The sequence below is a fragment of the Meriones unguiculatus genome, chromosome 12, assembly GCF_030254825.1.
Source record: "Meriones unguiculatus strain TT.TT164.6M chromosome 12, Bangor_MerUng_6.1, whole genome shotgun sequence".
NCBI lineage: Eukaryota > Metazoa > Chordata > Mammalia > Rodentia > Muridae > Meriones > Meriones unguiculatus.
In genome coordinates, this window is record NC_083360.1 from 98924713 (window position 1) to 98952579 (window position 27867).

At 36.6% G+C, this 27867-nt stretch overlaps 1 protein-coding gene across 8 annotated transcripts in view; it reads right to left on the reverse strand.

Moving 5' to 3' along the window:
* Positions 1-27867, reverse strand: part of Vps54 (VPS54 subunit of GARP complex) — an 80127-nt gene that overhangs the window by 29911 nt on the left and 22349 nt on the right. For all 8 annotated transcript variants that reach the window (XM_060365196.1, XM_060365194.1, XM_060365195.1 and 5 more), the window contains 5 exons: positions 23964-23998; positions 18125-18256; positions 14055-14440; positions 2228-2354; positions 1193-1300 (listed from right to left, as the gene is read on the reverse strand). In XM_060365196.1, coding sequence (XP_060221179.1) covers positions 1193-1300; positions 2228-2354; positions 14055-14440; positions 18125-18256; positions 23964-23998 — 788 coding nt within the window. The remainder of the gene's footprint in view (positions 1-1192; positions 1301-2227; positions 2355-14054; positions 14441-18124; positions 18257-23963; positions 23999-27867) is intronic.

Here is a 27867-nt window from a genome sequence, read left to right on the forward strand (position 1 = left end):
AAGAAGAGAAATTCTGTAATGTATATATATCCAGCATTATTAAAAAAATACTGCCAAAAACTTTTCCAAAATGGTTATACCCATTTAGAAATAGTGTTTCGACCAGTTTAAGTAAAAGAAAAAGCAGTTAGTTTTGTGTATTTTATATAAACACTGAAAACTTATATATGTACATTCAACCTAATGATGACTAAGCATAATAAACATTTTGTAAAATTATCTAAGTTAAAAAAACATCAAAGCAAAGACCAGGGGAAACTAAAAACAAGGCAGAGTCGGGGCCAACATAAAGCCTGGCTCAATCCCCGGCAGCAGGGCAGAATCTAAGACTTCAGGTTGCTACTAACTTTCTAAGCGGGGCAGAAAGGGAGCTAACATCTACATGCTTGTGGGGGGGTATAAACTAGTAAGATAACAATTGAGGTTTACGCATTAAACTTTAAACATCCTTCAGTCTCCGACCAACAGCCCTGCCTTGCCACACCGGTCTAAGAAAACGTCTTCTCGCTGCTCCTTTGTATACTTGCATGGGTGCGCGAACATGTTCCCCTGGTCATGCATGTTTGTGTGCAGCCATGGAGGCCAGAGGCCACCTGAAGGGTCATCCTCAGGAAGGCTCTCTAACTCCTTTCGGCAGGGTGGCTCGCTGGCCTGCAGTTCAGCCCCAGGCTACCTGCCTCCCCAGTGCTGGGGTTGTAAGCGCACCCTTGGCTGCAAGGGTCAGACAATGCTCTCTGACTGAGCCATCCTCTCCACCCTCTTGAGAAAGAGCTTAAACATGGAAACAAGCTAACGTTATTCCCCAAGAGGGCTTCAGCTTTACTTACAGTATCAAATTGAAACTTTAAATATTCCACATTGAAAGAAAGACAATACAGGTCTAACCAACATGTTTGTACAATTGTACAGAACCATAAAGCCTATGTTTCTGAAGCTTTGTAAAATAAATCAAAAAAATGCTAATGTGGGTTCTGAAATCTGTCCAAATTCACGTGTAAAGCAACAATAAGAAACCCGTATCAACTTAAAGTAGTGATCGTGGCTGGTAGGGCTACACTTCTCTTATTTTTCCATGTATACAATTTTTTAACAAAATGATCAAGTATTACTATTATCTGCTTATTTTACATATTACTAGGTGACAAAAACTTCACAGGTTTTAAATCATATATTAAATAAAGATGTACAATACCTCTTTAATGATGTTCTTTGCCGTAATAATCATTTCTTCACTATAGATTTCTAAAAAATTAAGTTTTCTTTGTTTCAAAAGCCCAAATACAAGAGATACTAATCTTTCCTAGTAAAATAAAAGAAACATGTATGATTTTACATTTGAAATTTAATATAAAAGCAGAAACACTTATCGGAATGGTTACGTCAGACCTCAGATTACCTACACACCTGGAAGTGGCGCTTTCCAGAGCGTGACGTGAACCCTTCCTCGGCAAACCTGACATCAGATTTGAGTCCACACTCTCCAGCAGGTAAATCCTATTCTACACAGTGTGGCAAATGAAGCTGGCTCGTGACAAACCATGCTGAAAGGTCTTTTATCCTCACTTCCATAGTTCAAGAATACCTTCATATACTTATAACCAGTCAGGAACCCAGCGACCGGAAGACCGACCTGGACTCTGAGTGGAACTGCTAATACGCACCCCTCTAAAACATTATGAAGCAGGAACTTTAGATTCATTTTTGTTTTTTCCTGGTAGTTTTTGGCAACAATCTTCACTGCAAAATTACCAGGGTAGTGAAGCCTGGACATACATATACTTACATACATATACAAATACAACTTGTTTTATTTAGGTGTGTATACAGATGATCAGTGAATTTGGATGATTAACAAATTACCACACAACCATCACTTCTTACAGAAGAGAAACCCCAGTGGATACACACCCATGGTATATAAATTAAACACATCCTAGTCATCCTCTAGCTCTATTTTGAACTTGGCTTGTAACCTTTAAAAACCTCATTTCAACTCTTATTTCTAAATAAGCTACGACATTATTCCAATTTCCAACTTCATAGGATACTAAGCATTTACACTTACTAAAGGCACTCGACTAGCACACAAATTCAAAAGTCTGACAGACGTGGAAATGTGGGGTAATTTTGTTCGCCATGACCCTAAGAAGAACGTGCTGTAATTAAGGCTGTGAGCAAGCAACGCTGAGCGAAGACAGTAACTGGACCCCACAGTTCAAACACGTACCTCTTCTAAAACCTGACATTCACCTTCCAGTGGTCGGTTTAAGTCACTGTGAGAGTAAGTGGAAAATTCTGCAATCATCATTTTATCAATCAGCTTTTCTAATTCACAAAGTTGTGATCCCAAATGCCTACCAAGAGAAGAGAAAAACATTATATATACCCACTAACACCCATAAATTTACTCCGATTTCAAGAGGACAGAGCTTTTCTAGCTGACGGTACTTACTAACAATATGATGTTTTAATAAAATGGAGACCTTTAATGAGCAAAAATCACTGTCATAATGTCATTTCATCTCCAGGATTCTACTTTTTGTTTCTTTAAAGTCTAAACAGTTAAGTATGCTCAGAAAACCTGATTACTTGTTTTGTTTTTGTTTTTTGAAACAGGGTTTCTTTATGTAGCCTTGGCTGTCCTGGAACTCTGTAGACCAGGCTAGCCCTGAACTCACAGAGATAGGCCTACCTCTGCCTCCCAAGTGCTAGGATAAAGCCATGTGCCACCACCACCTGGCTACTTGATAAATTTCATGATTGCTTTTTACAGATGAATTATCAGCTGTTCAAATTCCTTTCTTCATTAACAATTTAGTGACTATCAGCCACTCATTTATTCAGAAAACTCAAGTCCCTAACATTTGGCAGGCCCTATTCTTTTATATAAATAATCTAAATAGCAACAGGAACAGAGTGACTCAGCTCAATGTCATGCTAAATGTCAATCACTGTTCATCAGCCATCAGGTCACTAAACTCTAAGCCATTAGAGGCCAGAGGTGGCTGCCAGGTATTCAAGGTGTTTGCTGTTCTTGTAGGATCCCTGAGTTCAGTTCCTTTTCGTCTGTAGGAAAGGAACTGGAGAAAGTCCAACACTGTCTTCTGGCCTCTGCAGGTACTAGGCAAACATATGGTACATACATTCAGGCAGGCAAGGCAGAATGCTTACGTATAGAAAATTAAAATCTTTAAAATTATTAGAGGATATAACTAAAACTGTCTTCAGCCACAAAATATTTTCTCACCACAAATCCAATAGCTTCATAAAAATGAGCTGAAAAACCTAGAAAACCCAATATACTTAAGAATTTCAAAATTCAAAACGTAAGGGGAAATGTCAAAGGAAAATCTGCTTAGATGGCAGGGAAAAGGGGTTTAAGTTGTGTAATCTTTCCTTTGTCATTTGCATATATTAACTCTCCAAAATAATGGATTTGGGGCCAGTGAGATGGCCCCAGGGCAAAGGATCTTGCTGCCAAGCCTAAAGACCTGAATTTGATCCCTGGTACCTTGTGACAGAAGGAGAGAGTTGGTTCCTGCAAGCTGTGCTCTGACCTACATATGTACTCTCCCCAAAACATGAACAGAAATGCGACTTAGCTGAGACAGCGCATGTGTCCTAAATTCAATTCCCACCATACAAACGTGCCCATAATCCCAACGCTGGAGAGGTAGAGGAAGGAGGATCAGGAGTTCAAAGTCTTGACTACAGGGTAAAGGACATTAAACTGTCTCACAAAAAAAGAAAAGAAAAATAAATAATGACTTTCATTCCCACATTCCCACACATTTACAATCTGCCTTACTCACATTTACACTCTCACTGTCCTCTCTATCTGCTTTCTCTCTGGTCCCCTTCTACTCATATATGCTTTATTTTAAACTAGTGAGTCTTTCTATATTCCAGTAAATTTTTAGAAAATTTAGAGTTTCTACCTTGGGATGGGGCTCAGTGGCAGGACACTTGCCTACCATGAACAAGGCCCTGGGTCCAATGTCCAGCACTACAAAACTAAAAATACCCAAGCGAACACACAAAAGAAAAAGAGAAAGCTCTAGTCAGTTATGCTGGCACCTGCAACCCTAAAAGCTGGGAGGCTGAGGCAGGTCAACCATGAGTTTTGGGCCAGGGAGGACAAGGCACATCTAAATAAACAAATAATAAATAAGTCTGTCTTTGGGGTAATTTTTTTTAACATTTCTGAATGTTAACTTTATATTAAATATAAATTTAATATAACTATTTCTACTACATACACTGCATTACTTGAAAAGGAAGAGCTCAATGTCAGCAACTTTGCTTATAAAGTAGGGTTCCATACAGTACAACTTTCAAAATTAGTTAAAACCATGACAGCTTTTAGGAGGATAATCTTCTATTATAAAGTTTTTATTGAGTGGTGATAATTTTGAAACAAACCTGACAAATAAATGTATTCTGCAATATGAAAATATTTCTTAAGAGCTTCTAAGAGAATAAATGTCTCCTAAGTGGCACCAATATTTCACAATAACACAAACTAAAACCCTTCCAGACTTAGCAAAACTACTTAGGCAATTTCACTTTGACCCAGGAGTCCCATTTCATCCTCTTTAAAAATATACTTTGCAGTATATATTACAACTGTTAGTCACTGTTTATCTGTGTCCAACCTAATCACAGGTATCAAGGGGGAAAAGTTTGATACTATTTGTGCTTTAGGCATCTACTGAGGGTCCTGGAGAATACCCACAGATAAGGATGGGGAAAGGAAAGTATCAAAATACTACTGCAGTTCTGAGAGCATATTGTGTGCTAAAACAAGTGAGAAATGGCGTTGGTATCTAAGGACCACATTCTCAATCTGGTCAGGACTGAATAGTTAAGTGCCATGCCTACAGGCATCACTCTGAATGGGCAGCAACAGACAGGCTCCTAGGTTTTCCTTAAAAAGAAAAGTGTAGCTAAGCAGGAGTGAATGCTTAGCATACGTGAGGCCCTGGACTCAACCTTACCACCAACAAGTAAATTAACTGAAAGCAGCCCAGTAGCTGGGATTTCTAAACACAGGCTCTTACTGAAAGAAGCAGGCTCCCATGCCGAGGAGAAGGCTCTGCAGGTGAAAGCTCCGGCCACACAAAAGACATGGCCTAAACTCAGTTAGGACTCACAGAAGAAAGCCAGATGCAAAGACGTACATCTGTAACCTCAGCAAGCCTACAGCTACACGAGAGGTGAAAACCTCAAAGCTCAAGGCTCTGGGCTAACTAGCCAGAACAGACAGCACAACAGAAACAAGACCTTGCCTCAACAAGGGAGGAAAAGTGACCCTAACAGTTTTAGACATGCACACAAATACACGCACTGTAATAATAAAATTTAAATGTCTTTTTAAAAGAAGAATTCCCCAAGGAAATGACAGCTTACACATACAAGATAGTACAGTGTAAGTACGCTGTCACCGCACAAAGAACGGAAGCTTTCAAGTTATTTCTCATGGACTCATATTAAAAGGACTCAAGAATAATGGTAGAATCACCACTAAAACATCAGACAATTTGAGTATCTACAAAAATAAAAATAGAAAGGACTTTTAAAAGAAGATTCAAAAATAAGAAATGCTTTTAGACCTAAATCCATATACTAAGCCGAAGACTATCAGTTACCTTTAGAAGATGCTGGAATCCCAATTCACCTCTTCAAAAACCATTAGCTAAAGACAGATTGTCTTAAGAGTTTATTCTACCTTTCCTTATAGGAGCTGCTTCAGATTAACCAGACACAGCTGACTACCAAGCACTTCAGGGATTAGGTGTCTCCCCAAACCCACATATCATGAAGGAAAGAAAACAAAACAAAACAAAACAAAACAAAACAAAAAAACCAAAAACCTCCCAAAATCCTTATGTTTTGACGCTTCCAAAACTTAAGTCCGAGTGCCCGCTGCTGACCAGAGGCCACACCAGCAACATAAAGTAACACATATTTTATATGTTGTAACATAGTATGAACTGTGAAAAAAACAAAACAGATTGCTTTTCTTCCCCTTTTGCGGTACTGGGGATTAAACACAGACAAGGTCTTAAGACTAAGCTATCTCCCCACTATCTTTTCACTTTTTTTATTTTGAGATAGGTTCTCACTAACTTGTCTGCGCTGGCTTTGACTCACTCTGTCACCCAGCTACTGAAAGATTTCTTTTCCATGATAATCACTGTACTGGAGATGACTGCCTGACACAAGGACATATGTCAGTTTTAAGCAGATGCTCTCAGCACATGACCCCCACCACAGCGACAGGAAGTGGCTATGCAAGGACCACAAAGCAGCCTGCAGTGAAGTCAGCTTGTGCATTTTACATCTCTACTATGAATGCTGCCATGTACAGACTACGAGGTAAGTTTTGACAAATTTTACTTTTTGTAATAGGTCTGTGTTTTATGATAAAAGTAGACTGTCTACATATATACATTCAAAACATACTTAACTTTCTCTAAGTTTTAAAAATATGTTTAGGCTACACTGCCTATTAGAGTTTCTTAAACTGTCACAATTCCAAATCTGTGTTTTTAAAGGGTCAACTATAATTGTTAATTGGAGGGATCTCTTATTTACTGGGAATAGCCCAGTAAATAATCAATAGCAGTGCTGATCAGAGAGTCAGGAGGGCCAACAGCATACATGCTTAGACTTACACAGTGCTTAACATTCAGCACTCCTGTAAGGAAATCTAAGCAACTTCCAACTATACAGAACTGTTGATATAATGTTCTTTTGAAATGTATATACCTTACCTTTGTTCATTCAAATGCTGATTTCTCTCCCCCACTCTCTGGTTTCAATCCAGATATTGTACTGTGAAACGTATTCTAAGCATCCTGTCTCAATTTTGTGTAAACAGGCCAAAATAAATCAACTAGACACAAAGTTGAGCAATGGGAGGAGCCAGAGGACAGGAAAGAGGGGAGGAGCCAGAATGGCAGGAAATGAGTGGGAGGAGAAGGAGAGAGGAGAGAGAGCTGTAGGAGAGATCTTGGAACTACATGGAAAATGAACCAGACCTAAGATTTCACAAAAAGCAAGTATAATGGGTAAAATCTAAATGTTAGGAAACTATAAGGGCTTGGAGGTTTAAGAGGGAGTAACTATTGCCCAACATTGTGAGCTGGGTTAATTAAATAAACCCAATTTCTGTGTGGTGATTTGGTTATACAGCTGTTTAGGATTAACAGCAGCGTTACCAGAAGATATATCAATAGTAAATATTAATCATCACCTACAACAGAGAACAGATGGAAGGAGAAGATATAAAACATGAGCGTGCAGCTCTCAATGAATACTTTGAAAAGGAGAAAATAAAAATAATGAAGCTATATATCAAACAGCCAGTCACTCTGCACGTATTATCAGGATAGTGTATATTCCACCAAAAAAAAAAAAAAAACACTATAAAAATTGGGGAGAAACAGAGACATATCATCACCAACTAGCTATTTGGAGATATCAGTGATACTAGAGGGTTTTTTTTTTAAATCTCATCTTTTAAAAATACATGAAATATTTATGGCTGAAACAATATACTTGTAACTTAAAATAATTCAGGAGTCTGAGGAAGCTACAGATAAAAAAGCCACCTATTGATGATTCATAGGTAATATTCAGTTTCTTATAGTTTTCTTGATTTCCCTTATCTTTCTACATGTGTTCTCAATTGTTTAAAAACCAGCATTAAGGCATGATACAAATTTATATATAAATTTAATACAGCTAGCTCCTTATGTAGTTTTATGGAAATCAGATTCTCTTTGAATGCAGATTTCATTCTTCAACAAATCCCACAAAATTCTGATGTCAAGTTTGTATGAATGCACCCATTAATATTTCCTCATTAAAATAATAAAAATTTCTGTAATAAATGTAAGGTTCTCAGATAGTCTTTTTGTTTGTGTGTTTTTACTTTTTTGAGACAGGGTTTCTCTGCATAGCTCTAGCTGTTCTGGAACTCATTCTGCAGACCAGGTTGACCTCACACTCAAGAGATCAGACTGCCTCGGCCTCCTGAGTGTTGGGATTAAAGAAGCGTACCACCACTGTCCAACCTCAGATAGTCTTAAGTAACTTAAGTAGCTTCATTTTTATATTTTACATCCTTAAATTCAGATAAGGAACAGATGTTATTAACCTTAATGATATAAGTAATATTTTTTATGCATGAAAACACATACAAAAAATTGTCTAAGCAGTTAATGTAGAGTATGTAGCCTAAGGGCTGGATGTGATAGCACACTGGGGAGGCAGAGGCAGAGAGATCTTTTTGAATTTATGGCCAGCTATATAGTCCATTTCAGGACAGCCTGGGCTACCTAGTGAGACCATGTCTCAAAATAAATAAATGGCAGTATGTACCTTAATAATCTCATACAATAATTTAGAGTGGCAATGGATTTACTAAAATACAGTAACAATAATTTAAAGTGGTAATGGATCTACTAAAATACTATACAAAACATAACACTGTTATGGCTATTCTTGGTTGTCAACTTGACTACATCTGTAATCAATCAAAACCAAAGCAGCTGGGCAAACCTGTAAGCGACTATCTTAACTGAATTATCTGAGGTGAGAAGACCCACCCTAAATCTGGGCCACATCTTCTGGTGGCAGCCCACATAAAAGAACATGGAAGAATGAAGCTTTTGCTTTTCATCTGTTTGCCTTCGCTCTTGTTGGCAAGTTCATCTATCCTGGGGTGGAGGCCTTCCTTCACCTGTATCAGAACCCAATTCTTCAGGATTCCAGTGTAGACTAACTGTGGACTGAATGGGATTCTGGCCTTTCCATTGCTAAGCAGCCATTGTTGAGATATCTGGATACCAGCCTGTAAACCTCACTACTAAATGCCCTTCACTGTATGAGAGAAAGAGAGAATTCATTCGACAGGTTCTGTTCCTTTAGAAAACCAGGGAATAATATAAATGCTAAAACAAAACAAAAAACCTGAAATACTACTTTCTGAAAAAGCACTAAATTTATATATCCAACCAAGTAAATTGGAAAAATCACAATGCTTCTACTTAGAAGTGTCTGAATTTATACATTAATTTTTTATTTCCTAAGATGCATGTTCAATTAAGTGACCTTTGTGCTATTTGTATCAGAAAAACATTATATTAATACAGTTTACAGTAGTTCTCATTTTATCAAACAGAAAAATCTCTTGGCTTTATTTCAAAGTATAAAATGTGTTTTCCTATTCTAATGTTTGGGAACTGTGACTGCAGATTACATAGAACTATAGGACCAAAATAATACGTTTACTATTCTGATACAACCATAATAAATTCCTTGGATGGAATCACGAAACTACAATCAATGAAACCACAGAATGCTGAAACCCATAATTAACACTGGATGCTGTCCATCTTTTAGAGAATTAGGAAAGCAGGAAAGAAAGGAAAGAAGGAAGGGAGGGAAGAAAGGAAAAAAAGGCAGGTAGGCTTACAACTAGCAAACAAACTAATTTCATTAATTTTTAACTGAAAATTAATTACTATGGTAGTTCTTTATTCAGTAAAACTAACACAATTGCCTACAATTTTGGTATCTATATCATCATAAGATCAGTTTTGTATTCAGAGTTATCTGGTGTCAAAAAGATACTCATTCAAATATATTAAACACAGCTCTATGCTTTAATATATGTCTGAATCTCCCATCTACTCTTTCATAAGAAGCTGTATGACCTGAAACAAACTATTTGAGACTGTCTAAACTTCACTTCCAGTATCCCTGGAAATGGACTAGGATAGCCTATCTATCTAATAGCTTCTGCAGAGGAAAACTGAAAGTTCATCTAATATATGCACCATACCTGGTTCAGAGTCCTAATATACTCAATAAATGTTCTCGGTTTCTACAAACCTTTACAATATAAAAAAGCAAAACAGCCTTAGATTTCAAGTATTTAAAGCTCTTCTGTAAAATGGGGGTGGGGAGCAGCAGTCTATCAATATTTAAATGTTTTGTTAAGTCCATATTGACAAGTCAATATGAAATATTTGAATACTGTTAATTTTAACAATACCTCTATAAATACAGCAAACTTATATGCATTATTTCAATGACTATTTTTCTTACTAAGAAGAGAATTTTTTAATGTGTAATTGTTAAAAATTTATGTATAAATCTGTCCAGTATCACAATAAGACAGTAAAATCATTAATTTTTTAATTACAAAAACCAATAAATACATAAAACAATCATTATAGGAATTAGGCATTAAATGGAAACCAAAATTTCCACCTAAATAAATTACTCTTTAGGCTCAGAAAAGAGGATCAGATCTGGCAGCTTATACTGGATGCACAGTCCTTCTCTGAAAAAGGAAGACTCTTTGGTGGACTTTTCACTAAAAAAGAAATGCATATGGGAAGATGTGAGCACTCTGTAGGACTGAACAACTCAGAGAACCCCGGAGTGTTCCATTTCGGCCCACATTAGAAATTCTCAGGGAGCTTTGAAAACATACAGGTGTCTTAAGCCTTCTCTTCTGGAAACATAACTTAACTGGCTTCAGTTCTGTGTGGCACACCATTCTCCAGAGCTCTTCCAGGAGCCTAGTATGCAGGCAGGATTGAGAATCACAGGTATGTACCAACTACAAACAGTTATAGCAATTTTAAAGAGTTACAATTACCATGAAACAATGATTCCAGAATATTAAAAACACACAAAAAGCTATGTATCAATAATAAAAGTGTACTTTTTTGTAATACTCATTCATAGGTTTCACAAATGTGTATTGAGACGTGCATGTCACAGCTCTTGCCCAAGACATTAAAGCCTAACAGAAAGACATTAGAAAACAGAAATGATAATAAAGCACAGGAAACTGCAGTTAAAATGTCATCAGAGGATATAAATGAAATATTCTGAGATTTAGTAGTTAGAAAGCAAAGTTTATACAGAAAATTTTCATATCAATAGCTCTGAAATGAGGAAAAATAAACGTAAGTATTTTCTGTCACTGACTAGAAAAAAATGTTAACAATATACAATACTTCATTTCTTTTTTTAATAGTTTTTTTATAATATGACTATTGCAAGTTTAAAATTAAAAAAAAATCCTTAAAATGCAATACAAAGATCACAGGCAAACATAAAAATTAGACTAGTGTCTATAAAAATAAGAGGACTATCAACAGCTTAAACCAAAGTATCTTTGGTTGGGCTACTAAGAAAGAGATTAAGGGCTTTTCTAAGACATGCCCTATAAAAAATGAGTAAAATATGACCTGAGGTACGGGAGGGCAGGAAGCAAGTAAAATCTGAATAGAAAGCTCTTATATTTAAAAAGAGCACAGTTTATACCAACAATGCTTACAGTAAAAATAAACCTGAAGTATACATTTCCCCCAACTGATTAGATAAAAACATGAAGAATCCAAAATTGCATTTTCAAAAAGAATTAAATGGCATTAAAAATACCATGAAGCTTTACAAGATAGCACTGATATTTAACAATCTTACAGTTAAAAGAAGGTAAATCCATCCAGTAGAGTTGCCAGAATTTTAAAATACAAAGTAAAATTTCTTAACTACCAAAAACTCAGTCTCAAATTACTTCAAGTATGAATCAAGATTAGAAAGATATTATTTCAGAGATTTTAATTTTTTTTAAATTAGCTTAAATTCTTTTATTTTTTTAAATTAAATGAGTGTCCGAAGTATAAATTAAACTCAAATTCTGATATCAAACTTTCATACAATTATAACCACAATAGAACTGACAGTTGATAGGCAGCTTTACGTAAGGAATGTTAATGAGTATCTTTACAAGCATAGGCTCTACAGAAAATAAACACAGACATCTGCGCAAACTGAGACAAGAGCAACATCCGAGTGAGGGCAAGGGCTAGAAAGACTGACTGCCCGCATCACTCACTGTAGATCCCTGCTCAGTAAGACAACAAGTAAAGCAAATAAATGTAAGCTTTGTGAGCTCAGGATTAAGGACAAGCTTGGAACACTTAGATTACATAGTGCAAGAAATCATACCTCATTGATAATAAACATTCAACTCTAGTCTTAGAATTTCTCCAGACACCTTTAGAGAACTACAGTCTTCATCAATATTATCGATCATAAATATATGAATCAAATTAAAAAAAACTGTATGACCTTCATGGTAAAAACTGTAACTGGTTTAGAATTTGAATTCAGACAGCAAGTGTTCAATCTTTAATTCTATTTCTCAATTCTGTGCAAGCCAGAGGAAATTGGTGCCAACACTTATAAAAATTCGTGACTTTATCAAGTGATAAGCAAAGAGTGAAAGACAGAGTTTCTGTCATTTAAGTGTACGTTTGTAAAGCAATGATAAAATCAACAACACATTAAAAAACGTATCCCACAAACTCAAAATGAAAAAGATTTCAAAATTCAGAGGTGAAAAATTAGAAATCATTTGGTCACTTGGAGCTCCATGTTGGGAAACTGACATTAAACATCAACATTTTGAACTACTCAAATTTTATACATAAAATTTTAATTTAAAGGAGAGGATTTTCAACAATAGCTTTCAATAGCTTTCCAAAAAGCTTTGTACTTAGTGTGTAACCTTCTCAACAGCCATCAGAATCTAGATTATGTGATTAGAGTTAAGACTCTACTGCAATCTATAACTATCAACACAAGCATGTGCTTGGGCCCTCCCCTGACAAAATACACAGTGGGAACTGTTTAGAGTGGACCATCTCTGCTGTGTTTATAACTCAAAAGTCTTGTACTCAGCCTGACACTCCTAAGTGCTCCCTGCCATTTCTTCAATGAACGAATGAAACAATGACTTAATTCAATTTGGTGCAAGTTTAAAAACATTTTCTAAACATTCCAAATATATAATGTTACTTAATGAGAACTTATAATTCAATTGAAATGAGCTTACCTTGACTCTAACGCTCTAGAATATATTACACCCTATAAGCTACAGAGCACATCTGTAAGACTGCCCTTCTTGCAAGTTCTGAACGACTCTGCCAGCAGACAAGAACTCATACAAGAACACCAAAACACCCTGAGTGGCTGCAACTGGTCCATAAATAACTCTTTCACATAAAACATCCACAACTCCGTCAATCTCAAAAGTATTCTGGTGTAATTTCAAAGTCAAACTAGCTTTGTCTGTATTTGGTACTGAAGAGAACGCGCACAGGCTAAGCAGATGTCTAACCATGAACAAACACCTGCAGCCCCCACCACCCCTTCTGTGTGTGTGCTCTGTCTATGAGCACACACAAGTCGAGCAAGGGTGTCATTCCTTAGCACCATCTACTTTGTTTTTTGAGACAATCGCTCACTAGTCTACAACTTGCTAAGTGGGCGAGGCTCACTGATCAACGACACCCAGATTTACGATGACCAATTTTTTAAAGTGCGTGTTCTGAAGATCTAATTTGGGTCCTCCTTGTAGCTTGCCAAGAACTTCTCCAACTGAGTTGTCTCTCCAGCCCTGTTTTTGTTTTGTTTTGTTCTGAAAGATATTCTCAAAGTAAGGAGTCGGGAAAAAAAGTTATTTTCCCAATCACTATTTGGAATTCTCTGAAGTTTGAGATAAAAACTGAAAATTAAACATGTTTTTCAATCTAAACCCTATTAGGATTTTTGTATTTATTTGTGTGTGTGCATGTGCTTATATAGCCACCGCAGCTTGAAGGCAAGCACCTTTACCCACTGAGCCGTCTCATAAGCCTATAAAAGTGATCCTAAATTAATTTAAAGCATTCTGGGATTCACATCTCCACCTTGAACTACCATTCTGACACAAAGTTATTTGAGCATTTCCAAAGTGCTATTTTCAAAATTGCAATTGGTCTTGTATTTATTTCTCTATTGAAATATCTCCATTAATATTAGTTTTTAGTTGTCTTGTTAAATAACATTACTAAGCAAATCAATCTGAAAGAAAAATACTTATTTCACTTTGAATACATCTATACTTTAACACTGCATATAAATATTTATCCTTGAAACGTCTCAGACAGAACTCCTAATGGTTTACTTAACACACATACCGGAAGCTGTGAATGCCCTGAAGCTCCTGCTGCAGAACTTCTTGGGTTGTTGCTATTAAGTCCAATGCGCCAACAAATTCAGAAGTGGACAGTAACACCTGCACTGTAGGCTGAGTCTGGTGTACAGTGGCCATTAGCTTCAGTTTATTGTATACTTTAACACAATTATTTCTGGCAAGTGCCAGTCTTAAAATCTGTAGTGATCCTTCACACATAACTTTATCAATCTGTGCAATTTTGTCTCGAAGCATTTTTACAGCCTGCGAAGTTTTCTTGAGGTAGTCCTGCAATTCGTGTTGAGAGGTCATTGCATGAAAAAATGCTTCTGAACGTAGCGAGATCTGGTGAGCAATGTTTACTTCCACAATATCCAGATAATGGCTCAGCTTCATAGGGAAGAAAAAAAATTAGGTATGTCTTAAGTATATCATTCTTAACTATCCAATTCTTTCTAAAAATGACAAAAAGATTTCTACAAGTACTAAATTAAATTGTTGGATTAGAGGATCCTTGGAATTGGGTGCACAAAATGAGAGTAAAAGAAGTATAGCCTGAAGACAGATAAATTTAAGATCAAAGAATACAGGTTTACTTACCTGTTTCTTCTCCTGGCGTTACTACCCTTTAAATACTACCCCTCTCCCAAAAGGTAACAGATTCTGATAACTCTGTCAGATATTAATAGTAGTCTGAGATCTAAGATTTCAGAGGAAACTATCTCCTTGGTCAACACCTTTATCTAAGCACATGGTTATAGTTTACACTGAGCTTTTTTCTTCTGTGTATTATCAACATCTATTTCACATGCATGTATGTTTTCTAATTGTAACAAACTTTGACTATAATTACCATTCTCATTTTATAAATGAAAAAACGCAAAAGCATTAAATAATTTGAATAAAGTCAGATGGTAAAGCAAGGGCAAAACTAAAATATAAAACCAAGTCTGTCACTCACCACTACATATTATACTGTGCTGTCTCAAAATGACAGTAGACAAATTGTTGGGTCAGCCACATATTACATACAATTCATTTTGATGTTTTTTAACAAAGCTGCTTATTTTATATTTTAAAAATTATTCTTTTATCCGTTTGTGATTTTTACTACAATGTTTTATACTCTTAAAGAGTAATAAATGCCTTAACTAATCAGTTCATGCATATTATAACAATACTAAGGTTAACTCTTACTATTATATATTCAATATGTTTTCTAAAGTTCAGATCTGGAACCCTGCACTGTTGCCTGTCACTCAGAGGACAAGGAGTATCTACTAAACCACGGGGCCACTTCTTCCTGTCTTCCATCTAAGACTTAAATGATTAGAAGGCATTATTTTCATTAATGGCCATTTATTTAATAATCTTTTAATCCACCCAACAGGTCTGAAATTAAGAAAGTTTTGTAATTTATTTTTCTTGCACTCATACCCTTGTTTTTCTCATCTTCCTGCTTTTCCCTGACTGAGAAGGTAACATGACTACAAACATAGTAAACAGATTATATCGTCCAGTGGACTCAAATCTCAGAATGGCAAATGATGAGTGGACAACCTGTACTCGTGCCTTAAATACTGTTATTAGTCTCTGGACTGTTTTAACAGGTCTGTGGTCTTAAAGATACACTACAACAGAAAGAAACTTTGCCAAAAAGTGATATCAACTTTGTTACTAAGTACAATGCCTTTCTTCCCACCCACTGCAGGGCTGAAGATCAAACCCAGAATCTCATATACGTGAGGTTCACTTTGCTACCAAGTTACATACCAGCCCTCGTTTGTTTTTTTTTTTTTAAAAAGAACAGTTTTAAAACAAAAAACAGATACTGTATTTTGTGGGGGAGTGGTGCACATGTCACAGCCTAAATGTAGACATCAGAGGGAAACTTGCTGAAGTCATTTCTCTCCTTCTGTCATGTGAGTCTAAGGGCCTTGGCCCACCGGGTCATCTCACCCAAGAAAAAACTTTCTTAATGAAGACACAGTGTAATAATTTGTACTCCAATGCAAATTCACCACATCATGGCCAGCACTTTGGGTCACACAGAGTAGAAAACAAATTCTGACACAATACTGTTTAAAGTCAGCAAGAGAAGCCACTCTCCCCCACCACTTCAGGAGTTTGAGGTGTTACCTTCTAAGTCTCTTCTTCCTTTTCTAACAAAGCAGAAGAAAAAGGAGTCAGAGTGTAAATGCAAAAAGCCTGACTCTGTGCCTTATAAATTTTTTATTTTCCATTACTTTAGTTATTTTAAATATTCAAGATGAGAAAGGAATTTCCTTTGATTTTAGAGATTTTTTTTTGGAATTCATAAATATTCCATTGATCTACTCTTCAAAAGCATAATGTTTTACTAATTTATTTCCTATTAAGCTGATACAAAGGCAAAAATTTTTAAAGTACTCCTAAAAGTCTATGTATAATTAATGACATTGGCAGGATGTTTTTCTTTTCTTTCTTTTTTTTTTTTTTTTAAGGTATTATTCTACCAGAACCTAAACCTCTATATGTAAAAGTGCAGGAATAAGGCAGCATGTATCATAAGCCACTGTTTGTTGTTTTTTTTTTTTAGTCAGTTATAAAAATATTCCTGCTCAAGAAAATCTTTTCCAAGGAAAAATAACTAGCTCATTTTCATTTACATTTATCAGAAAAGAAATGCACACGATTCCTCCCCACACATCTCTTCCTCTTGCTCCCTAGTCTATTCTTCAATTCCTATAGAAAACTGGATTCAATATATTGAACAGTTTTCTTGAGATAAAGTTTCAGTGGCCCAGCAATGTCACTAGAGTAAAATAAAATGTCCTTAAGAATGAGTCAGTTTCAGAGGCTCTAGGCCAAGTGCTAAGAAAACAGAGATTAAAGACTTTACTGTCATTTAAGTTTTAGATTTTTGATACCTAGAGTTCTAAATTAGAAACAACTTTTAAGATGTTTACTCTTAGACATCGTAACACAGTAAAATTTAAAGACTGTTGACTGACAAAATGCAAAAACTAGACTTTATAAAACAAAAATATAGTATAGTAGAAATATATATGTATATATTTATAATTTTTTTTTTTTTTTTTTTTTTTACTTTTGGTTTTTTGAGACAAGGATTCTCCATATAGCCTTGGCTGTCCTGAAACTAGCTCTGTAGACCAGGCTGGCCTTAATCTCAAAGAGATCCCCCTACCTCTGACTCCCAACTAGGATTAAGGGCATGTGCTACCACGTCCCAGCAGAATATTATAAATATTATAGTTTAACTATAACATTTTTTATTCAAAATAATGACCTTCAACATGAAAATGAAGTAAAACAGTATTTCTGAAAGTTGGTTCACTGTGCTTTTAGATCATTATTACAGTTTGCTGATATATAACTGAAATAGTTGGGATAAATGCAAAGCAATCTGTTAACTACTGTACTCTCTCCACCACAATTCACAGAAGGGCCAGTAAGATGGCATAATCACTTGCCACCTAAGCCTGAGGACCAGAGTTACATGCCCAGAAGCTACATAAAGGAAGAGAGAATTGACTCCACAAAGTTGTCCTCTGACCTCTGAACTCACACAGTGCTATGTACCAATCCTACCACATACACCTCACACAAACATATGTAATAAGGTTTTTTTAAGTAAAATTCCACCAATTTCTATTATAGATAAGCAGCACTCAGTAACTTTTTTCCTTTTTCACAATGATACCTTTATTCCACTGAGTTAAGATGCTACTTACTAATCTATCAGTTAAGATTAAATTTATTATAACTGTGATTGGTAATAAAAATGAACACGGTGGGTTGAGGATGCGGGCAGCGGTAGAGTATGTGGCCTATTGTGAAGCCCTAGTTTCAAATCCAACACCAAGGAACAGAGAACAAAAGAGGACGGGAAAGGGAACAGGAAAGAGAAAGACAAGAGAAAGAGGGGGATGACATTAATGGAAAGAAAGAGAGAGGAGGGAGAGAACTTTTTAAAAGTAGAGCATAATAAGCAAATCTGAACTCTCAAAACCAGCACCACTTAACAAGAATAAAATTTGCTGTATGGAAAAAGTCAGCAGGAAATTAAATTACCTTTTCTTGAAGCAACTTGGAAGAAGCTGCATCTCGATTTCCTCTTCCACCAGCAGTATTAAAATGAGACCATGGTAAAACTGAATTAAAAGTTAAGGAATCATCCAAGGCAAAATCTGGTTTCATAAAAATCTATCAAAAGAATGCATGACCCCAATTAGTTAAATATCTTCTCTATATCCATTAGCTCTTATAAACACTATAAGACCATTTAACAAAATTAACTTGGATATTAAACATGAAAGACAAAAGAAAAATCTCAATTACAAAAACTATTTCTCACCAACTAAAATGCTCATAAAAGATAAAAAAAACAGAAAATGGAGAAATGGCTCAGGAGTTAAGAGCACTTGTTGCTCCTGCAGAGAAGCTGGGTTTGGTTTAGTGCCCACATAGAAGTTAACAACCATCTGAGTGGGGAGGTGGTGGCACATGCCTTTGAGGCAGAGGTAGTCATAGCTCTGTGACTTCGAGAACAGCCTGGTTACAGAGTGAGTTCTACGACAGCCAGGGCTACACAGAGACACCGTGTCTCAAAAAAAAAAAAAAAAAAAAAAAAAAACAAAGGACACACACACACACACACACACACACACACACACACTTGTTAGTCCAGTTCCAAGGGATCAGATACTATCAGTTTCAGATACCAGGTGCACTTACATGATGCAAGAAAAGCACACAAACACATAAAGTCAAATAAGCCTACAACAAAACATAATAAGCAGCTAGAAAACTATAGCTGAAGTGGCATGCAGGCTTGCGGCTCCAACACTCAAGACAATGAGGTAGGACTGCCACAAGTCTGGGGTCAGCAGTGAGTTTAAAGGCAGCCTGGGCTCCTATCTAAAAAGTAAATAAATAAAAACTGAATTAAAGACAGAAAAATGCTTTTGCCACTACTAGTATGGGTCGCTATAAACCCACATCAATGAATTTGATCGACTGTCCCACCCAGCCCACAACATAGAGATACCATGTTCATCCTAATTTTCTATTTTCCACTGGCAGTGTAAAAAGAAAAAAGTCAAATATCAGTTTCCCTAATTTACACTTTGAATAAACAAACTTAAAATTTGAAACACAACTATCCACATCTTTCCAGGTAAGCAATGAAACACATCACCCAATTTCCTAAGTAGTTCACGTGTCTTCTCTCGTCACCTCTGCACTAAGCGACTTAATTCATTCATCTCTGCCTCACAGTAATTACTTCCTGATATCCCTCCCTAAAACAGGGGACACTCTGTTATTGTGTCAGAGGTACCAATCTATTAGCTCTCCCTTTAAAACTCTCAGTAGCTTCCCACCCACGAACTACAGACCAAATCCATAATCTATAAGGCATCCAAATTTCCCCATCTACTGGGGGAGGCACTCACCTCTTCATTCCTGATCACTCCTGCCTCACTATTATACATGACTTTCTAGCAGTATAAATCATCTCCCATACTTTCTTAGACTTAACTCTCTAACTCTCTTGATACATCATTTGACCTAAAATGTCTTTTCTTACTTATCTTCCTGGAAAACATGGCCCAATCAAAAGAGTAAACATGTCTCTCTGTACGATTCAGATATAATCATTCCACCTATGAAGACAAGTTTACCGTGTCCAAGTAATTATATATCTCAGACTTCAAAATTATTTAATATGCATCTCTGAAGACCACATGCTCTTAAAGTTTGCTAAACCTAACTGATCAATCACTGTGTTCCCTAGTATCTAACAAAGGGCTGAAAACATGTTAACTTATTAATATTTGGAATTTATCAATTCATTACATCTATGTGAAAAAAAAAACTAGAATAAAAGTAATATAAAAAAAACTAATTAGGGGCAGGAATAAGTTTTCTAACCCATGCTTTACTATTACAATCAAAAGTTATTCAATAAATATCTATTATCTGTCCCTTGCTAGGTTTTTAAGGGGAAACACTGGTAAATTACTACCCAGATCCTAATCTCAAAGATTATCAATCCAAGGACTATGATAGAGTACATATATGTAGTCGATGCTATGTTTTCCTGGGTTCCACATCAGTTAATGCAACCAACTGAGAACTGAAACTCATTTAAAAAAAAAAAAAAAGCTATTTCTGTATTAAACATGCACAGGCTTCTTTTTCTTATCAATACCCTAAACAATATACTACAACAGCTATGTATTTACAAAGTATTAGGTATTGTAAGTACTCTAGACATGGGTACTTCAAACACACAGGCACATACGTGCATATTTCATGCAATATATAAGGGACACATTTTGGTATTGGGGGAGAAAGTGTTCCTGAAACCTATTTCTTGTGGATGCCAAAAAACAATGTGTAAGTATCTTGCAAAGGGAGGGAATGAGGGAAGGGGCTATGGCTGGGATACAAAGTAAATAACCTGTGATTAATATTAAAAAATAAAAAGTATAAAAAAATTAAAATGTTTGAATGAGAAATTTTAAAAAAGTGTCTTGCAAGAATAACAATTGTTTTAGGGAGTAGGTATCCTAGTGACTCCTTTTGGTACAGGAGTCGATTGTGTTCAGTTGGAAAGAAAAAGAAACTTAGAAAACGGCCTTTTAGGAGAAAATTATAAAGGATTTAAATACTTTATGATTCGGTGTGAGAGGGGAAAAATTCATCCAGATAAAAGAAATGGTGTAAATAAAGCATGGAACCAGTAAAAACTAATGGAGCTGAAGTTTAAAAGACAAAGTGCAAAGAGCAATGGCAGAAGTTGCAAGTTACTGAATGGGAGTAAACCATTCAGAATGCTGAATGACAGCTTGAATTCCACTTTGTAAGAGATAAGAACACAGCCAGACGTGGTGGTGCACACCTGTAATCCCAGCACTCAAGGAGGCAAAGGCAAGCTGATCTCTTTGAGTTACATACGGACAGCCTGGTCTACAAAGCAAGAGTCTAGGATAGCCAAGGGTACATAGAAAAAGCGTGTCTGGAAAAAAAAAAAGAGCAAGGGAGTAAGAGCAAGAGAGTGAGAGAAAGAGGGAGGAGAGGGAAGGAGAGAGAGGCGGGAGGGAGAAAAAAGGGAGGGCGAGCAAGACAGATGAGAACATGTAAAGAGTTTTCTCCCTTTTTCTGTCTTCCATCCTTCTGTCTCTCGCTCTGCCGAGTAACTGTCACAACGCTCTTGAGAATCTGAAACAGACACTCTTCTGGGGCGGGGGCTGACATCTATTACTAAATCCAAAAATTTTTCATAAGAAGAAAATCTCTCTTAATCTGAAAAGGTGGTTCAGTATTTCACCATCTTCACAGTATTTATAATTTAAAGGGGACATACCTACAAGTTACAGTGATTAGGAACAGACTAATAATGCAAAAAAATACACATTTCATTTGTAAATTTGTTTTCATTTTAAAAGAGACAAAAACAGGGATGCAAAAAGCTCCCGAAATGCATTCAAGAGAGCAGCCTCTGTGGGGCGGAAGGCACTGCGGGAAGGTGAAGAGAAACAACACAGAAGGAAACTACAGCAGAGAACTCTAAACCCTGGGAAAAGGAGCTGCTACCCCCCACACACACACACAGGCATTCACAAGGCAGACTAGGCCTGGCCAGAGAGCTTCTCCATGACTCACATCTGAAGGAATGAAGCAATACTGAAAAATACCACCTCACAGAGGCAGGGATACCATAGCAACTTCAGTCTTTAATCTGCAACCCTAAATGCCAGAAAAACACGTGTGACACTTTCAACAGGAAGAAAATAATTACCAAATAGAACACTATACCCCAAAAAATTAGATTTCAACACTGATCAACAAATAACAGTATTTCAGGCAACACAAATGAAGGCAATTTATGACAAAAAAAAAAAAAGAAGCCAGCATAGCAGAGAATTACTGAAAGTATTCGACAAAGGGAGGGTAAATATCTAAAAAGGTCCACTTCCGTGGGATAGCTCTCTCAGAAAAACCCACATACTCATGGATGTGCCTCGCTTTATTCACAAGTACCTTACTCCTTCTTTTAACCCTCTAGCTTACAATCTATATTAAAAATATTTCAATAAGCCCCAATTATAGTTAAGAAATGAGAGCATTCCCTGAAAGAAACAGGTGAACAACAAAGGAAAGAAACAGTCAGGTCTAACCCAGTGAAACAGCCAACGCTGAAAACTAACAGGGGAGAAGAAAGAAACATCCATAATCCAGACAGCCAGGATCTCACAACAAAATCATAGAAAATAAAAAAGGCTGACTTAAAAATTAATCTCAAATGTAAATTTAAAAATGAGAGCCCCTTCAACTAGCAAAGATGCCTAAAAACTGAATGTCAAAAGGTATAATCAACTTAACCAAGTATCTGAGAAAACAGATTTCAAATAAAAACAAATCAAAAGAGACAAATGAAAACTCTGAAGAGCATGGAGAGATGGCTCAGCAGTTAAGAGCACTTGCTGCTCTTACAGAGAGGACTTGGTCAAATGTCTTTTCTGCATCTATCCTAGATGACCAATTAGGTTGTTTTTTCATTTTCATTTGTTTCTAGGGATTTTTGAATTTGTGCCCTGATTTTTTCCAATGATCCAGTGTCATCTGTAAGTGTTTTGTGTAGCCTACAAGTGTTTGTGTTCTTTCAGAAGTTTCTGTTACTGCTGATTTTTACTTTGATTTTCCTGTGGAGAGTGTACAAGAAGAACGTGTGTCCTGTGTGTGCTAGCAGGACTATTCTGTACATATTCGTTAAATCCAGTCAAATATAAGTTTCTTTGCTGATTTTAAATTTGGGAGAGTGTCTAACATGAGAGTGAGGTATTGAACTGTGCTACTGTTAATATGCCAGGACTTAGGATCTTTTATATCTTTTAGTGTTTTATGAAACTAGGTTTATTGATATTTGGTGCCTAAATGATTAAAATTGTTAACTTTTTCTTGGTGAGTCATACCCTTTATTCAGTATTGTCTTGAAGAGTGTGTATGTTTTTGTGTGTGTCTGTGTGTATTTGTGTGTGTGTGTATCATGTGTGTTCAAGTAACTGTGGAGGCCAGAGGAAGACATCAGATTTCCTGAAACTAGTTGTGAGCTGGCACAGTTGTGAGCTGCCATTGAGGAAATCAGTATTGAGATTTCTCAAAAATTAAAAACAGATACAGCCATACTATTCCTAGGCATATACTCAAAGGACTCCACAGCCTACCATAGAGATACCTGCACATACACGTTTATTGCTGAGTTATTCACAAGAGCAAGGAAATGGAACCAATGTTGATGTCCATCAAGAGATAAATGGATAATCAAAATGTAGTATATAAATACAAGAGAATTTTAACTACAAGAAAAAATGAAATAATGACATTTACAAGAAAATGGATGAATCTTGATGTATATTAATCAAAATAACACAGACTCGCAAATTCTGACAAAGATTACACCTGACTTTCATATGCAGATCCTTGCTTATGTTTACATATAAACTAGAAAAGGGGGAAAAGATGTTGAGGAAGTGGTAGTAATGAGAAAAAAAAAGGGAGGTTTTGAAGGTGTAAGGTGTAAGGGAGATACAGGTAATAAGGGAGGGGAGAATCAATAAAAGCATTTTGTTGAGTCAAACATTTTGGTTCAGAATGTTGTAACAAATCCTAATACTGTGCATGATGATCAAATACTTTTACATAAAATTGATGAGGAAAAATTACTTATCTGAAGAAATCTTCAAATTAAAGTATTATATATGTGTATATATGAACATATGTATTTTGTAAATCTCTCCAAAGGACAAAATAGTCTCACTTGTCAAAAAACAGTCAACTGAAGGCTTCTTATATGGCAAAATTAAAGACTACTACAAGTGTATTCTCATTTTTAAAGCTTCATTACCTTAGGTACTTGCTCCAGATCTGTCCTGGATTTATCTATAAACAACAAAAACAACAGTAAAAGGTAAATACAATTTTTCAAATTTACTTTCATTTTATATGCATAGATACATTTTTGAAAGTTTAATATCGCACTGGCAGTTACCTAGGTAACTGCTGAGGTCCTGTACTTCAAGTATTCTTGTGTCCACCTACTATCTCCACTATCCCAGGCCACATTAAACAAATGGTCCAATTAACTCACCAGTTAACGACAAACAGCTGAATCCATTTCAAATCTCTCTGATGCTCATTTCATTAAGCTGTTGTAAAATTAAGGATGGAATGCTATGTGGTTTTAGAAACTATATTAAATTCTAAAACAGAAATATGATTTTTGTTTTTTATTGCTTTAATTGTTTCTGTTTTTTGAGGCAAGGTCTTCCTTCATTGTCCAAGTTGGCCTGGAACTTATATTATATCCCAAGCTAACCTCAAATTCATAAGCCTCTTGCCTCAGCCTCCAAGTTCTAGGATTATAGGTATGTTTCACCACACTCAACTAGAAATATTACTTTTATTTTATTAAAAATTTCACCCTGAATTTCTGATCAAAAGCTAATTTTTTAAAATTTTTTATTTATTACAATTAATTCACTTTGTATTCCAGCTGTAGCCCCTCCCTCATCTCCTCACAAATCCTGCCCTCCCTCCCTCTTCTCCCTTGCCCCCTTCCCAGTCCACTGATGGGGGAGGTCCTCCTCCCCTTCCCTCTGACCCTAGCCTATCAGGTCTCATCAGGACTGGCTGCACTGCCTTCCTCTGTGGCTGGTAGGGCTGCTCCCCCCTCAGAGGGAGGTGATCAAAGAACCAGCCCCTGAGTTCATGTCAGAGAGTTCCTATTCCCCTTACTAGGGCACCCACTTGGAGACTGAGCTACCATGGGCTACATCTGTGCAAGGTTTCTAGGTTATCACCATGCATGGTCCTTGGTTGGAGTTTTCAGTCTCAGAAAAGACCTCTGTACCCAAATTTTTTGGTTCTGTTGCTCTCCTTGTGGAGCTCCAGTACCCTCTAATCTTTCTATCTCCCCCTTCTTTCATAAGATTCCCTACACTCTGCCCAAAGTTTGCCTGAGTCTCAACATCAGCTTTAATACCCTGTTGGGTATTAAATGTTGAGCATTTCTTTAAGTGTTTGTCTGCCATGCGATATTCCTCTATTGAGAATTCTCTGTTTAGCTCTGTACCCATTTTTTAATTGGATTACTTGTTTTGTTGCTGTTTTTTTCTTGAGTTCTTTATATATTCTGGATATTAGCCCTCTGTCAGATATAGGGTTGGTGAAGATCCTTTCCTAGTCTGTCCGCTATTGTTTTGTTCCGATGACAGTATCCTTTGCTTTACAGAAGCTTTTCAGTTTCATGAGGTCCTATTTATTGGTTGATCTTAGAGCCTGTGCTGTTGGTGTTCTGTTGAGGAAGTTGTCTCCCGTGCCAATGAGTTCAAGGCTCTTCCCCACTTTTTCTTCTAACAGGTTTAGTGTGCCTGTTTTTATGTTGAGGCCTCTGATCCACTTGTTTTGTGCACAGTTTTAAGTCTGGATTTGCATTTTCTACATGTAGACACCCCGTTGGACCAGCCCCATTTGTGAAGATGCTGCCTTTTCTCCATTGTGTGGTTTGGTGTCTTTGTCAAAGATCAGGTGTCCGTAGTGTGTGGGTTTGTTTCTGGGTCTTCTATTTGATTCCACTGATCCACTTTCTGTTTCATTCTGTTTCATCCACATGCCAGTACCATGCAGTTTTAATTACTGTACTCTAAAATACAGCTTGAGATCAGCAATGCAGATACCTCCAGAGGATCTTTTATTGTAGAGGATTGTTTTAGCAATTCTGGGTTTCTTGTTATTCCATATGAAACTGAGAAATGTTCTTTCAAGGTCTGTAAAGAATTGTGTTGGTGATTTGATTGGAACTGCATTGAATCTGCAGATTGCTTTTGGTAAAATGGCCATTTTTACTATGTTAATCCTGCCAAGCCATGAGCATGGGAGATTTTTCCATCTTCTGATATCTTCTTCTTTTTCTTTCTTTAGAGACTTGAAGTTTTTTTCATACAAGTCTCTGACTTGCTTGGTTAGAGTAACACCACGGTATTTTATATCCTTTGTTGCTATTGTGAAAGATGTTGTTTCCCTAATTTCTTTCTCAGCCCATTTGTCTTTTGTATACAGGAGGGATACTGATTTTTTTTTTCTTTTTGTTTTTAGTTAATTTTGTATCCAGCCACTTTGCTGAAGGTGTTTATAAGCTGTAGGAGTTCCCTGGTAGAATTTTTGGGGTCATTCATGTATACTGTCATATCATCTACAAATAATGATACTTTGACTTCTTCCTTTCCAATTTGTATCCCCTTGATCTCCTTTAATTGCCTTATTGCTCTAGCAAGGACTTCAAGAACCACGTTGAAGAGAGATAAAGAGAGAGTGGGCAGCCTTGTCCCCAATCTCAGTGGAATTGACTTCAGTTTCTCTCCATTTAGTTTGATGTTGGCTATAGGTTTGCTGTATACTGCCTTTACTATGTTTAGGTAAGTGTCAAAGGCTAATTTTTGATAGCATATTCTGACATCTTAGTTTGTGTTACCTACAAATATATCCACAAATAAACCCTGTCTTCACCCTGCCAAGCTAATCTCCGATGAGATACTGCTTTCTCAAATCAGCCTTTCTACACAGACTTGGACTCCACCCCTCATGTCTCTCCTGTGAGTCTGCTTCACTGATTACCTTGTCTCTCCACAGTTTCAAATTCTTTTCTTAAACTAATTATTTTATCAATGCATGGAAAGATGCTCAGTTCTTGTCCACTTACAAAACTGAGAAACTAAAATGTAGAACCAGGAATGGGTTGGAACAAGGGAGCCACCTGAGGAGCAAAATATATGGAAAGCAGAGATGTCTAGCTCTATGCACAGGCCTCTCCTGCCTCATCCGCTCAGAGCTCTTTAGTCACTCAGTGCCTTAACTCAAGTCTTCAAATTCATCCCTACCGACAGTCCACATACAGTTCTTGCTCATGTACCCTTATGTAGTACCGAGGTTTCCATAGCCACTACTCTGCTCTAAAGGCTCGCTCTAAAGCTCTGTCAAATCCTAGAAGACTTCTCAGCAAAGAGCACTCTGACATAAACTTACCTAAGACTCTCATAGCTTTTCATTTCTAATGTCAAATTCTCTCTTCACTGATCTTCCTATCTCTCTGACCACTTCTTTAAGTATCCTTCAAGAGTACCTCATTTTCTATCTGCCCCTTAAATAAGGCTGTTTCATAGTAGCATTAGTCCTTTCCTTTTACTATTTACACCCTATGTGAGTGACCCCAGCAACACCCTTAGGTTGAACTACCAGGCCTTTGTCGTTTCTATTATATTGTCTCTGATAACAACATCCATGCCTGCATTTAAGCCTGTATTTCCCTTCCTGAGCTCTAATTTGCCAACCAGATGTGTCTTTCATTGAAAATTAGCAGCTAAACTAGCCTCCATGTCCTCCAGAATTCTTCCTGCCTTTCTCAGTGAACTGAACTCTTCATGCAGACAGCTGCTCAAGCAGGAAATATAGGAGTTATCACTGAATCATCCTGTTCCATTCCCAAAGCCGACTGCTAAAACATGTGCCTGGGCTACTCACTGTCTTTCTGAATTTCCTCTCCACTTCTACTCTACTGGGACCACATCATTTCTTACTTATATTACTGCAACACCTCCAACTATCTTGTCTCCAGTCTTACAATCATATAATAACATTATTAACTGTTTCCACTAGAAAATGTACAACAATAAATCTAATCATGCCTGGCTAAAAATATTTTGTAGTTCTGTATTATCTTTAGATAGAGTAAAATTCCTGAACATAATACACAA